A 13789-nucleotide genomic window follows, 5' to 3' on the forward strand; every position below is an offset into this window, starting at 1 on the left:
TGCCTTCATCAAGGCCCATTCTCTGTTTACTCTTACAAGTAACCTCATGTCCCCTTTCCATCAATAAATCTTCTCTTAGGTCTTCCTCCAGGCCACTTGCCTGGTAATTCCAACCTCAGCATCCTTCTACCAATATATTTACTACCCCACCTCTCTGCATGTCATCTAAACCATCTCAGTCTAGTCTCTGACTTTATCTTTAAAACATCTAACATGTGCTGTCCCTTTGAAGGATTCATTCCTGGTCCTATTTATCCTCATCACTCCCAAAGTGAGCCTCAACATCTTCATCTCCGCCACCTCCATTTACGCTTCCTATTTTTTCCTCAATCCCAATGTCCCTAAAACCATACAGCATTGCTGGTCTCGCCAATGTCTTGTATACTTTTCCTTTCATTCTGGCTGATATTCTTTTATGACACATAGTCTTGTGCAAAAGTTCTGAGTGCTTCATCCTTGACTGATTATCTCAATATAACACTGAAAAGCAAGAGTATTTAAAGTTTTATTAAGCACATGTATTACAAAGGTAACATGCCAGTTCAAAATCAAGTTGTGGCAAGTAAGAGAAGCACAGGGTGTAAAGAGAGTGCACGTTGGAAAATGGCACCATTGTGTTCCCTGAAACATGTTTGAACTTCCCATCAAAACATTGACCCTTTTGGATATGACATGTACAAAAGGCTTTTTTACAGTTATGGATCTAATCAAATTCTCTAATCAAATTACAGACCACGTCTAGCAAATGAGCCCTAGTGCTTTTATTTTGCAGACGTGGAAAACTTGAATAAGAACGAAGGCTGAGTATGAATATATGCAGGCTCAACTACAGTCAGGTTCCAAGATTAATGGGCATGGTTGCAGAGAATTAAGTTGGGTAGCACTGCATGTGATATAATTGAATAAAGCCTCCCCCCCCCCAAAAAAATATGAATTTATTATCTTTTGGTCAGTCAAGCGTTTATCTATTTCAGCTGCTCCAGCGGTTGCTGATAAAATGTGGTAAAATGCTTTAAAAAAAATCATAACTCATACAACAAGCATCTCCTGTATTTGTTGTGTCTCTTCAGACCTTTGGTTTCCATGATCATTTGTGTAAGCTCAATACTTGCTTCATTAAATTGGTGCTATAGAACTAGAATAATGCTTTTACAGTCTGAAGATATGACAAAATACATCAAACTACAGGTCTCTCAAACCCACCCAGACTCAATGATCTGAGACACAACCCATGAGCATAAATCCATATATTTCATGTCTAGCTATCAATAATGTGTAACAGCCAACTGGATCTCAAAATAGAGGATTATAGAGTGCTATTGATGCTGCAAGCATCGATAGCAGGGGTCGAGACTAGAGTATCAAATCCTCTCAGATATACTGTAAGCATCAACAAAAAGTAGTGATGCTAATTTACTAACCACTGAAAAAAAACAAGTTATCATCATTATAAACTGCAAAATGCTATCATTATCACCATAGCAACCAGATGTAAGTGATGGTTCATTCGCTGTTTTTGAAAGCGAAAGAGGTTTACAAGAAAACTAGGTTGTATTTTGTTACACTTTTGGTTATTGTGGAGAACTGCTAATGTTGCAGAATAAAAAGAAGCACAGATTTATTTTTAAACTTAAACAATAATTTTCATGTGCCTATAGCAATGACATTTAAAATCCATTCAACTTTTTAGGCTTCTTACTCGTAAAGGTCTAAACTTTCAAATTGATAGAATTTGAACTTCAGGTCTGGATATCACATGTCTCCTCTCCAGTATTCATCCATTGAATGGGTAGCGTTCAGTTCAGTGAAAAACATATTTATTTGTTGTTTAACTTGAGATTGAAATTTGCAGACCTGTGAAAACTTCCCAAGCCTGACTTTACAAGCATTTACAACTGGACATTCCATTTTATATGCATATGAGTTCTGACTTTTTTTGTAAGAGGGAGCATGTGTTACTTAAGGATGGATGTTACATATTCTAGCTTTATTTGCATATTAAATTCATTCAACTTTAAAGTGAGTAATTTTGGTATAAAAGGATATATAGATTTCAGACGTAAAATGCACATAACATGCGTTGTATGAGCAATGGCTAGAATCAAAGAATTGGGTACAGAGCATAACTTGCTATGCCGCAGGTATTTTTACCATTCCGGATCATCCGCATGTAGCCCCCCTCACCCCAGCTGGTGCCCCAACTAAAAGGAAAACAAAAAATTCATTCTGAAATTATGAAAATTGTAATTTTCTTGAATAGTAACAAATTCTGACTTTATATGTTCAAACCTGTTTTTGACGATCCAGTAGTCTTGGCCTGCTTCAGAGCCATAGCCAACTAACAGCACTGCATGACTCAGGTTATTGGTCCTACACATGGGCTCATCATAAATTCCTGTGAAAGAAATTCAAGCAGATTTGTGTCACCCCTCCCCACTCTAAATGTAGTATCATACAGTTTCTTGTTTTTTTTCAGATAATGAAGGAAAATTAATTGTTCAAGTCAAAAAAATCACTGGAGCAGGAATCTTGCAATTCTAAGAAGACCCGGGAGCATTTCTGTTCTTTGATATCTGATGATGTATATTTATGTTATACCCAGCCTTTTAAGGTACTTGCTTGTGATTTACTAGGAAGGGTGAAGTTGCATCAAAAAAAGAATCAAACCTGATCTGCAAATGGAAGTAAAACGGAGTGATACAGATTTTTCTGTTTTCTAGCATTTAGGGACAATTAACCTGAACTGTAGAAAAGGAAACTTGAATGATCTGCATCAACAGCTACTGTGATTGGCCCAATGGTTGCAACTGCGTCAGCCAAAGCCTGCTCATCGCCCTTGGGTAGGAACCTGTAGTCTTTTATATGAGCAACTGCCAGTCCATTGTTATAGAAACAGGGCTGCGTGTCCTGTCGAGACAAAGGAATGTTACCATCCTAGATACAATTATAGGGACATATGACTGTTTAAACTCTTGTGAAGATGGAGCCTCACCACTGACGTGTATGGGTAAGTGCTCGTGGACTGCAGACCATTCCTGACCACATAGTCATAGGCACTGGCCATCCAGGCACCACTGCAGCCAAATGTGCCATAAGACCTAGAGCAGTCCACCAAGTTTTGTTCACTCAGGGATACAAGCTGGCCTGTCTGCTTGTACAATTGTCCCTCAATAGCTCCTGTTGTGCTGAAAGCCCAGCATGAGCCACAGTATCCCTGTGAGAGACAATTTATTTTAAGGTGCTCATGCTTTAGTGTGAATTAAACACAATTTTATGTCAAATATGAAATGTCTTACTTGATCTTTAACCTCAGTAACATAACCCATGTTTCTGTAGTCAACAGCTGTGGCTTTTAATCTTCTGGCATTGTTGCGCAGCTTTTGGGCTGAGGTAGACCTCCCTCTCTTCACAAACTGGGCATCTATCATCGCACCTTGCAATACTTGATATTCTTGCCTTTTCTGTGTAAAAAACAAAAGAAACAAATGAAACATGCAATGAAATATGCGAGTCAAACCTAAGAATCTCATACCTGATCAGTCGAGGCGCGGGTTAACAACAAGCACATTGGTGCCGATAGCCTACAGGGTACAAGTGGAAATTGGGCGACAGTGGTTTGAAGAATAAGAGAAGAGGAAAGGCAAGAGTCGGGGACTGAGAGTGGGGACTTTGAATATTAGGACGATGAAAGTAAATGGTAGAGTTGGTTGACATGATGCAGAGAAGGAAGGTGTATACTCTGTGTCCAGGAGACCAGGTGGAAAGGTAGTAAAACTAGAAGATTTTATCAAGTTTCAAGGTGAACCATCATGGTAGTGACAAAAAGAGAAATTGAGTAGGAGTTATCTTGAAGGAGGAGTTTGTTAGGCATTTTCTGGGGGGAAAAGAATGTCAGATAGACTTATGAGTCTGAAACTAGAAATTGAAGGTGTGATGCTCAATGCTGTAAGTGGCTATGCCCCACAGGTGGGACATGTGTGTTAGAGGAGGAGAAGTTCTGAAAAGAGTTTGATGAAGTGATGCAGAATCCAGTGATAAGAGAGTAGTAATTGGTGCAGACTTCAATAGATATGTTGGTGCAGGCAATAGAGGTGAAGAAGAAGTGGTGGGCAGATTTGGTATACAGAATAGGAACGCAGGGGGAAGGATGGCGGTAGACTGAGGGAGGGAGGGGAATGTATTGACAGATGGGAACATGGAAAGAGTATTTTGAAAAACTGATGAATGAGGAAAATAAAAGAGAGGGAAGGGTAGAAGAGGTGACTAATGTAGACCACAGAGTAGCGGAGATTGGTAAAAGTGAAGTGAGGAAGAGATTGAAGAGGACGAAGAGTGGAAATGCAGTTGGTCTTGAGGATATACCTGTGGAGGTATGGGAGTGTCTAGGAGAGGCAGTGGTGGAGTTTCTGGCTAGAGTATTCAACAGGATCTTAGAGGGTGAGAGGATGCCTGAGGAACGGCAAAGAAGTGTGATGGTCCCCATTTTTAAGAATAAGGGGGATGTGCAGAATTGCGTTAACTATGGAGGGATAAAGTTGATAAGCCCTAAGATAAAGTTATGGGTAAGAGTAGTGGAAACTAGACTGAGAACAGAAGTCAGCATTTGTGAGCAGCAGTATGGTTTGCCAGAAAAGGGCAACTTTTTCTGTATACTCTTCCCTCCTTTCTCATCCCACCACCAAGTTTCCTTATCTTCTTTCCTTCCAGATGACACACCAAGTACTCTCCTACCTGTCTCCCTGATCGCATTACCACAGCAGCAGCTGTCCAGTCATCTGTATCTGATAGTCTCCTGTCACTACTTAGCAGTCACTGATCTTTTGATTACATCGTCTGTAGAAAGTCCATCTCTACTCTTAAAGGTAACACTATGTTCCTGCTTTCTCTAGAAGAAAGTTTTCACTATAGTTGTTCCCATCCTTATTTTTGTGTTCCTATCCTGGATACCGAGCCTAACCATCATTTCCTCGTCACTACTATTGCCTGGACCAACATGTCCTCTGAAGTCTACACTAATTACCACTCTCTAATCCTTAAGGTGTATTCTGCATCACATCATTTTACTCACCTCCAGAATTTCCCCATCTTTTATAAATCACATCCTATCTTTGGGGCTTAACCACAACAGCGAACATCACATTTTCAATTTCTGGCTTCAGATTCATTACTTATCACTCTTCACCTCCAGAACATTCATAACAAGCTTCTCCTTCAAGACAGCTCCTACTCAAGTTCTCTTTCCACCAATACCATGGTAGAATAACCAAAATCCTGCGCCTTAACTTCTTGCAATGGTACCTTTCCCCCAGTCTCCTGGACATATAGTATATCCCCCTTCCTCGGCACCACTGTCAGTCATTCTTAGCCCGGACCTTGACCAACCTTGAATGAAAGTCATTGGTTTGACTGGCATATTTCATGTGGATCTGACTCCTTTTACATCAGATGCCCTTCCTGACGCAATGTACTCCCTTCGGGTGGAGCTGTTATGTGTTTTAATGATGTCTTGCTTTTATCAGAATTGCCTGTAGAGCTTTAGTTTTACGTGAACCATCCCGAAAATACAGCATACCAGGTCTCCATATTTGTTCATTGCCATGGAAAACCCTTTTATTCCCATTGAAAACTGGAGATTATTCTCGTCAATCATTCTTTTGTTCCCCTCCCAGATGGTCTTCCTCTCAAATTCATCCTGCAGAAAAACACAAACCAAATCACTGAATAGCTCAAGTTGATGACGACACAAATGTACATATTTATGGTGTTTGTAACTGAATGGGGACTCACCTTCTCATCATGAGCTATGTCATTACTCCTCTTCCACATGTCCCACTCGGTGAGGAGTGGAACATGTCCCATCTCGTCTGATTCGGATGCAACAAGCTTCGGGCTGCACAGCAGCAGGGTGAGCAGTGCTGCTGTCAGCAAGATGTTGACCTGCCAGACTACAGTAACAGCAAAATTGACTGATGATTTCATCTGGATCATTCCATTAGTTCTGTTCCCATTGGAATTAGGAAATATTTATATTTTTGTCCCAAGATTTGTATTGTAAATATTGCAAACATTGCTAACTTCTGAAAAAAAAATCAAGCACATATATATACACACATACACACACACACATGCACACATTTATATACATATAATTTGATTATTTTGCCTCTGGCCTTTGTGTGACAGGGAAGACAATATCAATTTTATCAATACTACTGAATTCATTTTCCTTAACTTTGCAAAGCATGATACATGGCATGAAGCTGGATGAGCATAATGTTTATATCAATTAATGCTTTTATTCTGTGTTTTTTTAACTGATGGGGTGCATACACTCTGTAAAACGTTTCAAAAATCTTCTCAAACATATCATGGGATGAGGATTTTGAAAATGATTCAACTCAGGATGTTCTAAAAGAAGACAATAAGAATTAGCATTTTATCAATAATCTGAAATAATATAATTCACAATTAGCTTTTCTGTAGGACAATTATGAAAGTTTGGACACATGTAAATCATTTTATTTTACCCACAAAAATGTTCATGAAGGAGTTCAATTCTTAAAAATATTAAATCAAAATGTTTAAACAGTTTTGTAATGATTCCCTTATGAGAAAGTTATGATAAATTACAAATTAAGCACTGTGAGACATGATAAAACGAATCTTATTTGTTTACAAATTTATTTACAAATTAATATTTTATTATTACTGTAAATGTGTTATATCATGCTGATTGAAGCCGATTACTATTTTCCAGCACAGTACCTTTACCCATAATTCTTATTTTGGCAACAAGGCACAACTTGAAACTTTTCCAAGATTGTTTTTTCCTTTTCTTTTTTTATCAACCAGGCGATGCCTTTTCATTTCAAGGCTGATTATATCATATGGACTTCTTAAGCTATTGGTTTTGTTTTCTTGAACAGAAAAAAAAAATCAGCTTTGTATTTATTCTTAAAGCACACTTAAAAATAAAACATACAGACACAAAATGCTTTCCATTTAAGCACACAAATTACTCCCTTCAAAAAAAGGTTCTGAAGAGTATTCTGTGAAGGTTTGATCAGTAACTCAATTTTGTTCAGATAATATTGTTGTTGTTTTGCTGTAATAAGTGTATATGAAGTAAAATCCTTGACTGTCTTACCTTTTCGGGTGATTGTCTGTTTGGTTCCCATGATCTGAAAGTAACATTGACATTGGCCAATGCCCACCCTGTTTTTATAGCTTGACAAAAAGTGTCCGGCATTCCCTCTATACTTTACTGAACTCCTAAATTAATGCTCCTGCCCTCACCTCAGAAGAGCATTAGTGACCAAAATAAGATGCTTTCCCTCCTGAGTAATTACATTGAAGGAGCAGATGCTGCAATGCTGTAAATCCTCCAAATACTAGTTTGAATGCTAAAAACACCCTAAATATATCTTTCCAAAACAGGTGATGTGGAAAGCGCTTGCACTGAAACACGGGTTTCAATGCATAAGATTCAAACATGTCACAGCTGAAGAAAATGGGGTTATAATGTACAAATGTTTCAATTCATAACATGGACACATTTTTTAAAGTCAGAAGCGATGAAAATACAATGTAATTCAGCATAATTCCTGTAAGAGAGGCCAGAGTTATGCACATATATGACAGTGAAGAATAGCAGATGTTCAGTTACCATGAATATATATCTGCCCCATTCAGAGGTTCCCAAGATCTTTTAGTTATTAAGGGAAGTGGGTGGGGGAAAAAAGTGTAGAATGATTATTAATGCTGACAATTCCTTTCCTTTTAGTATTTTCCACCCATCCGTCCGTTGTCTGCAGCTTATCCTACTCAGGATCACAGGGGATGCTGGAGCCTATCGCAGCTGCCCCCCTGGTATTATAATGGAAATAAACACAGTTTTTCAAAGTCATGTTGTTTTTCAGAACATGTACATTGAATTGATATTTTTTGAAATCACAAATATTCCACAATATAACGTTCATTTAACAGTTTTGAGTTTCTATCCCATAATTTTGATTATTTTTTGTCTTTATTTGTTCATTTCAGGCTCATTTTAATCTCAACTATTTTTTCACATTCTACCTTTTCACATTCTAAAAGAGATAAATCCCCAAAAGTTGCTTCTTCCAACCTAATGATACTCCATTAGCATAACACCACCCTCTGACCTAGTCTGTTGCAGACTTATTTGGAAATTTCCCACAGGCCATCAGGACTGTAGAAGCCTCTCGGATGAGGGGTAACACATCTTCAATTGTCTTTCTATGTTCCCAGAGCAGGCTTCTGCAGTCACGGATCGGACTACTGAGGTTCCCAGACCCAGCCACCACCCAGCTCGCATGACCCCTAACCCCCATGGCCCCTCATATGGGTGTTGAGCCCAAGGGAAGGGGGGCCCACATTGCCCTTCAGCCTGGGCCTGGCCACCCCAAAGGTGCTGGCGCTCGCCATCAAGCCCCGTCCCTCGGGGAGGGGCCCCTATGACCTGCGTCCGGACAAGCAAAACCAAGTCTATTTGTCTTTTTCATCCCTTGGGGATCTTCTTGAGCTTTTGCTGCTTCCTTATCAAGGACCTGTTCCCCTTGATAGATCCTACCAGGCGCATAAAGGCCCGGACAACATAGCTCCTGGGGATCAATTTGACACGCAAACCTCTCAACCACGATAAGGTAGTGGCTTAAAGAGGGGTAAATTGATATCATTGCAGCGTTTTAGTCAGGGAAAACACCTGGGTGACGGTAAAACGTCAGTTTAATGAGCAATACCTGTTGTTGGTCACAGCCACGCTACACAAGCCTGCAATACAACTAACTGTTCCCGCTCAATTCCAGGTAAAAAAAAAAAGGAAGAATTCCTTGCACCCCAAACCATACCTATAAAATTCCCAGCAACACCAAAATCTCACAGAAAAAAAGCATCAACATTTGTGACTCACTACATTATTATTATTATTATTAGTAGTATTATTATTATTATTATTATCATTATTATTAAATAATCATGTCATGTTTTTGTTTCCATCATTTGTTTTCAATGAGGAAATAGTTCCCCCATGCATCATGTATCGGGCTTCAAGCCATGTTGTATCCACAGCAGCGCCCTCTAGCTGCACGCTGCGTCCCCGGCGCGGCACTGCAGAGGATGAGCTGAGCTGGTTGTTTGGCTCTTGTGTATTATGTCCGCGATAGGGCGCCGCCAACACCCACATCAGGCTGGAGCACAGCCGACGATTGTCTTTCACCATCCTCTCAAATGAGCGACTGCGCAGGAAGTAAAATGAGTCACGAATGAAGAAATGCAGGATGTCTTTTAAGGTAAACAAGCTTTTTCCATCATGCACGACGCGCAGCCGGGAGGCCTGAATGAGAAAACGGATAACACCTGCTCACCCCTGAGATTTAAACAATACATATCAATTATTTCCAGGGTTCATTGATTTTGACAGGAGAAAATTGTAGTGTGTGGTGTGCGTACTTTGCAGACTTCAAATGCAATGACGCAAGACAGATACGTGTGTGTGTGTGTGTGTGTGTGTGTGTGTGTGTGTGTGTGTGTGTGTGTGTGTGTGTGTGTGTGTGTGTGTGTGTGTGTGTATCTACATGTGTTGGGTCAATTCAGGGCAAGGGGTTTAGGTGTACTTCATTTTTTTATCCAAAAACATTAACTTCTCAGGAAAGGTCAAGTGTGTTTGTTTACCTGTCTTTTGGTGCAGGAGCTGGGTGATGTGAAAGAAAATGTGAATGTCACTACCACCAGGATTTAATGTTTTCTACATTGGATTTAATGTTTTCTACATTGATAAATATTACAGTCCACCAGCACAGAAAATAAAAACAAAAGTATTATGATATTAATCAATATCATTACAGATATAAGTCTCTGCAATAAATTGATTTAAAAAAATCCCGTTGACCAATTCCTATAAAATCTGTGAGAAAATTTGAAGAAAGCTCCAAAGGTTTTCCAGAAAATCAACAAGAATTTACAGAGAAAAAAGAAAAGTACAAAAAAGTAAGAAATTAGCATATTTTCATCATGAATTTACTTAAGAATATGTGAGAATTTCACTGAAAACTAGTGCGAATTTAAAAAAAAACACACAGTTAGAAATTAGTAAGCTGTTTTAGGAAAATTGTACTGAACCTTTCCAATATAAGTGAGTTAAAAACGCTGCATTTTCAGGCCCCTTTCCAGCATTTAAATTAAATCTGAAACATAATTTTGCTACATCCAATTTATTGATGCTTTGTGACTTGAATGTGTTTTTTTTTTATAGCTAAACAGATATCATGATCTACCTCAATAGGAAAAATAATGGCTCCTGGCCCTTTTTTACAAGTGTAACATCCCCATTTCAAAAAATCAAGTCCATTTAAATATGTTTGAAAAAGGCCAATGCTCCAGATCTGCTGTCTCCATGTCTCAGTATGTAATTATTCTGATAATAGCTTCAGGTCAATTGTTGTGTGTACTTATCCCCAGAAGGAAACACCCTTGGCTAATGCTGTGTTTTGGGCAGCACGTAAAGGGAACTTGGCTCTGCTTCAGCTTCTGCTCAACAGCGGTCGTGTTGATGCTGACTGCAGAGACAGTGTAAGACTTATGCATGTCCTGGCTGCTTAACTCTATACTTTACCCATAATCCATCTGTGGACCTCCAGGTTTTGCATTTCTGTTTGTTTCTTTTTTACGTTAAATTGCTCACTGGTTGCCTCTTATCACCACTTTTATGAGTTATCATTAAGTATTGCTAATTAAATAATTTTGTTATAATTTCATTACGAGCATTACTTGTGGCTGCATTTCATTTCAGTATGGAACCACAGCGCTGATGGTGGCATCTTATAGTGGCCACAATGAGTGTGTCAAAGAACTCATCATGCAAGGAGCCGACATCAACTACCAGAGAGAGGTATGACAAGGCTGTCTTGGGAAACGAGGTCCCGACTTTACGAGACAAATTCGTAAAAAACAGAACACAGAACTGGCAAAAATCCTTTAATACCAGGGTTACACATGGCCTGAAGCCATGGATTGAATTTTATACATCCTAAAGATCCCCCTCTGTACATGTATTATAACAGCCATAGACTTGCAACAAAATGTGTTCACATTCCATTATTAGTATGGGAAACGTCAAGGCAAATCATTTCCTCTTGACTTCTCCAGACAGGTTCTACTGCTCTGTTCTTCGCCTCCCAGCAGGGACACAATGACATTGTCAAGCTCCTCTTTGAATTCGGAGCCTCTACCGAATTCCAAACAAAGGTATGCCAGCAGGGTTATCACACTCTTTTTATAAGACGGCATGTGAAGGTGGTGATCCGGTCACGGAACACTGCGACTCACAGATATATAGGGTAAAAAGAGGCACCAGATATGCTGCTAAAACAGCTGTCAGCCCCCTGTTATTAAATACAAATGGTTTTCTTTTCATGCTGGTCTTGAGTCCACGCCTCTTGATAAAAAACACTGACTGCTGCCTTCCTCTATATGTACTTTTGTGGCAGGGTGGTGGCACAGCATTGACAGTTGCCTCTCAATACGGTCACTCTAAAGTGGTGGAAACACTATTGAAAAACGGAGCCAATGTTCATGACCAACTGAATGTGAGTATATTAAAACTCTCAGGCTCTTGTCTGTCAAGAACATAATGGCTAGTTGCGCGATGTGCCGGCAGCTGGAATCCAGCCTCTCCGGTTTCTGCAGTCTGCTCAGTAAGACACAACTGACAGCCTGTCCTGATCCAAGAAGTAAACACCTTCATAAAATAATATGCAGGGGATGTTGTTGACCTTTTTCCAAACTGGAACATCCAGTCATTGCTTTTATCTGCCTGAAAGCTGAGATTCATATTGAAATTGTTTACATCAAGAGCTATATCAGTCTTGTTCATCCCAAAGTTAATTATTGTTTTGCTAATTTCTTTAGCTGATAGTTAAATGTCTGGGTAAACTCTGAAGTTTCTCATTCATTCAAGTTGATGGTAATCGTTATTAAAGGTTGTCTTAACAAGAGGACATGTTGATTTCTTTTACCTTAAATATGCTCGGAAAATTCAATAGGAAATAATGAAATAACAATAATAACAATTATTACTGGGAGTCTTTCATGTCTTCAGGACGGGGCCAGTTCTCTTTTCCTTGCTGCGCAGGAAGGTCATATAAATGTGATCCGTCTACTGCTGTCAAGCGGTGCCAAAGTTAATCAAGCAAGGGAGGTATGCTTCTATTTTATAAGGACGCACTTCCCTTTGTTATTCTCCTGTTCTGTGAAAAATTATTTCATCTTTCACTTCTAATGAATCTCTCCAGGATGGCACTGCCCCCCTATGGATGGCAGCTCAGATGGGCCACAGTGAGGCAGTGAAGGTGCTGCTCTTACGTGGCGCTGATCGAGATGCTGACAGACAAGTGGGTTTAGATTATGATAGAATCAGAAAAAAAAGGGCTGCAACACTTGAAGACTTCAATGAGAAGTTTTAAACTTTTTGATACTGTTTTGATTATCAGTCATTTTTCTTTATTATGAACCTTAAGTCTAATTATGTAATCGCAACTAAAGAAAATTTAAATATAATTTGGTGTATTTACTTCATAGTCTCTTGTTTCCTGTCTTCTGTTTTATTGTCAAATATCAGATAAAAAGTAACAGATGCACAGATCTTTTTTTTATCTATATTTCACTTCCCATTTACCTCATACTATCATAGAATTGGCCTTTACAAAGTAATTTATGTTAAGCTATCCCTCCATTGTTCAGGGAAGCACATGATTGATTCTTTTTCTTTCTCAAGCCTCCCAGACTTTACATTTCACATGCAGAATAAAGAAAATATTTTGTTCTCCAGTAACAGAAGTTTTTCAAGATAAAATGCATCGCTCATCTAAGTATCATAATCCTCTGTTGTTTTGCAAGGATGGGTCCACAGCATTATTCAAAGCAGCTATAAAGGGGCACAATAGCGTCATTGAGGAACTCCTAAAGTTTTCTCCTTCACTTGGTCTCCTCAAGGTGAGCCATGTTTTCATAGTCTTTTCAAACTTTACGCTGCTGGACTGGATTATTTGTTGGTCAGTGGCAAACACAGGGAAATCTTGTTATGATTTGTCTCCAGAACGGTTCCACTCCCCTACATGCTGCTGTTATGGGTGGGAATCTTCAAACTGTTCTCCTGCTGATCAGGGCTAATGCAGACCCCAAACTTCCCAATAAGGTATGTTGCAACAGCATTTTTTGAGGTCTTTCAAGAATCGAGAAGAATACCAAATTAATCCCTGTTTTTTTGTTGTTGTTTTTTTTCACAGAACAATGAACTCCCTGCAGATCTCACCAAAAATGACCGTGTTCTTAGAGTTTTACACCCCCAAATCTTCTATGGAAAAAGCTGATGACAATTTTTTTTTGTCTTTTATGACTTGCTGCTTTACGATCATGCGTTGGTTTCACAATGGTGTCAAATCCACACAAGTACAGTTTGTTCAGCCTAAGGTGTTAGCTTTGCAACTGAAACCCTTACAATATGAATACACTTGTATTAAATATTAACAATATAAGTAGCGGCGCTAATAATGTGCTGCCCATATGCAGTTGTCAACTCTGTGCATCTTCTTTCTCCAATTCTTGTATGGTATATGCATCAATTCTTGTTTACCCTTTGTAGTATAAGTCTTACATATTCATTCTGCACTGTTAAGTTGTCTTTTTAAGTCTAATAAAGTATAACTTTGTTAATGAATGTCAATTTTACTGCGTATTATTTTGCACAATTTTTTCTGTTTATTCCTGTTGG

General features: G+C 39.0%; 2 protein-coding genes across 3 annotated transcripts; one reads left to right on the top strand and one right to left on the bottom strand.

Annotated features, from left to right (window-relative positions):
- Positions 1–541: 541 nt before the first annotated feature.
- Positions 542–7246, bottom strand: cts12 (cathepsin 12). The gene is made up of 8 exons (XM_086161765.1): positions 7148–7246; positions 5788–5945; positions 5573–5692; positions 3297–3461; positions 2993–3214; positions 2739–2907; positions 2290–2395; positions 542–2201 (listed from the first exon to the last, which is right to left on the bottom strand). The coding sequence occupies exons 1-8, from the start codon at positions 7176–7178 to the stop codon at positions 2102–2104; spliced, it is 1071 nt and encodes a 356-aa protein (XP_086017891.1). The 5' UTR covers positions 7179–7246; the 3' UTR covers positions 542–2101.
- A 1782-nt stretch (positions 7247–9028) lies between these two features.
- ankrd29 (ankyrin repeat domain 29) lies at positions 9029–13735 on the top strand. 2 transcript variants are annotated; one of them, XM_086161370.1, is made up of 10 exons: positions 9029–9311; positions 10483–10590; positions 10811–10909; positions 11167–11265; positions 11508–11606; positions 12119–12217; positions 12312–12410; positions 12916–13011; positions 13115–13213; positions 13305–13735. In XM_086161370.1, exons 1-10 carry the CDS (start codon positions 9285–9287, stop codon positions 13386–13388), a joined length of 909 nt encoding a protein of 302 aa, XP_086017496.1. In that variant the 5' UTR covers positions 9029–9284; the 3' UTR covers positions 13389–13735. The 2 variants fall into 2 exon arrangements, with proteins under 2 accessions (XP_086017496.1, XP_086017497.1); XM_086161371.1 differs by having other exon boundaries at positions 9030–9311; positions 10480–10590.
- The last annotated feature ends 54 nt before the right edge of the window (positions 13736–13789 follow it).

Source organism: Fistularia commersonii, chromosome 16, assembly GCF_037954325.1.
Source record: "Fistularia commersonii isolate RoL2024-O1a breed Wild chromosome 16, RoL_Fcom_v1.0, whole genome shotgun sequence".
NCBI lineage: Eukaryota > Metazoa > Chordata > Actinopteri > Syngnathiformes > Fistulariidae > Fistularia > Fistularia commersonii.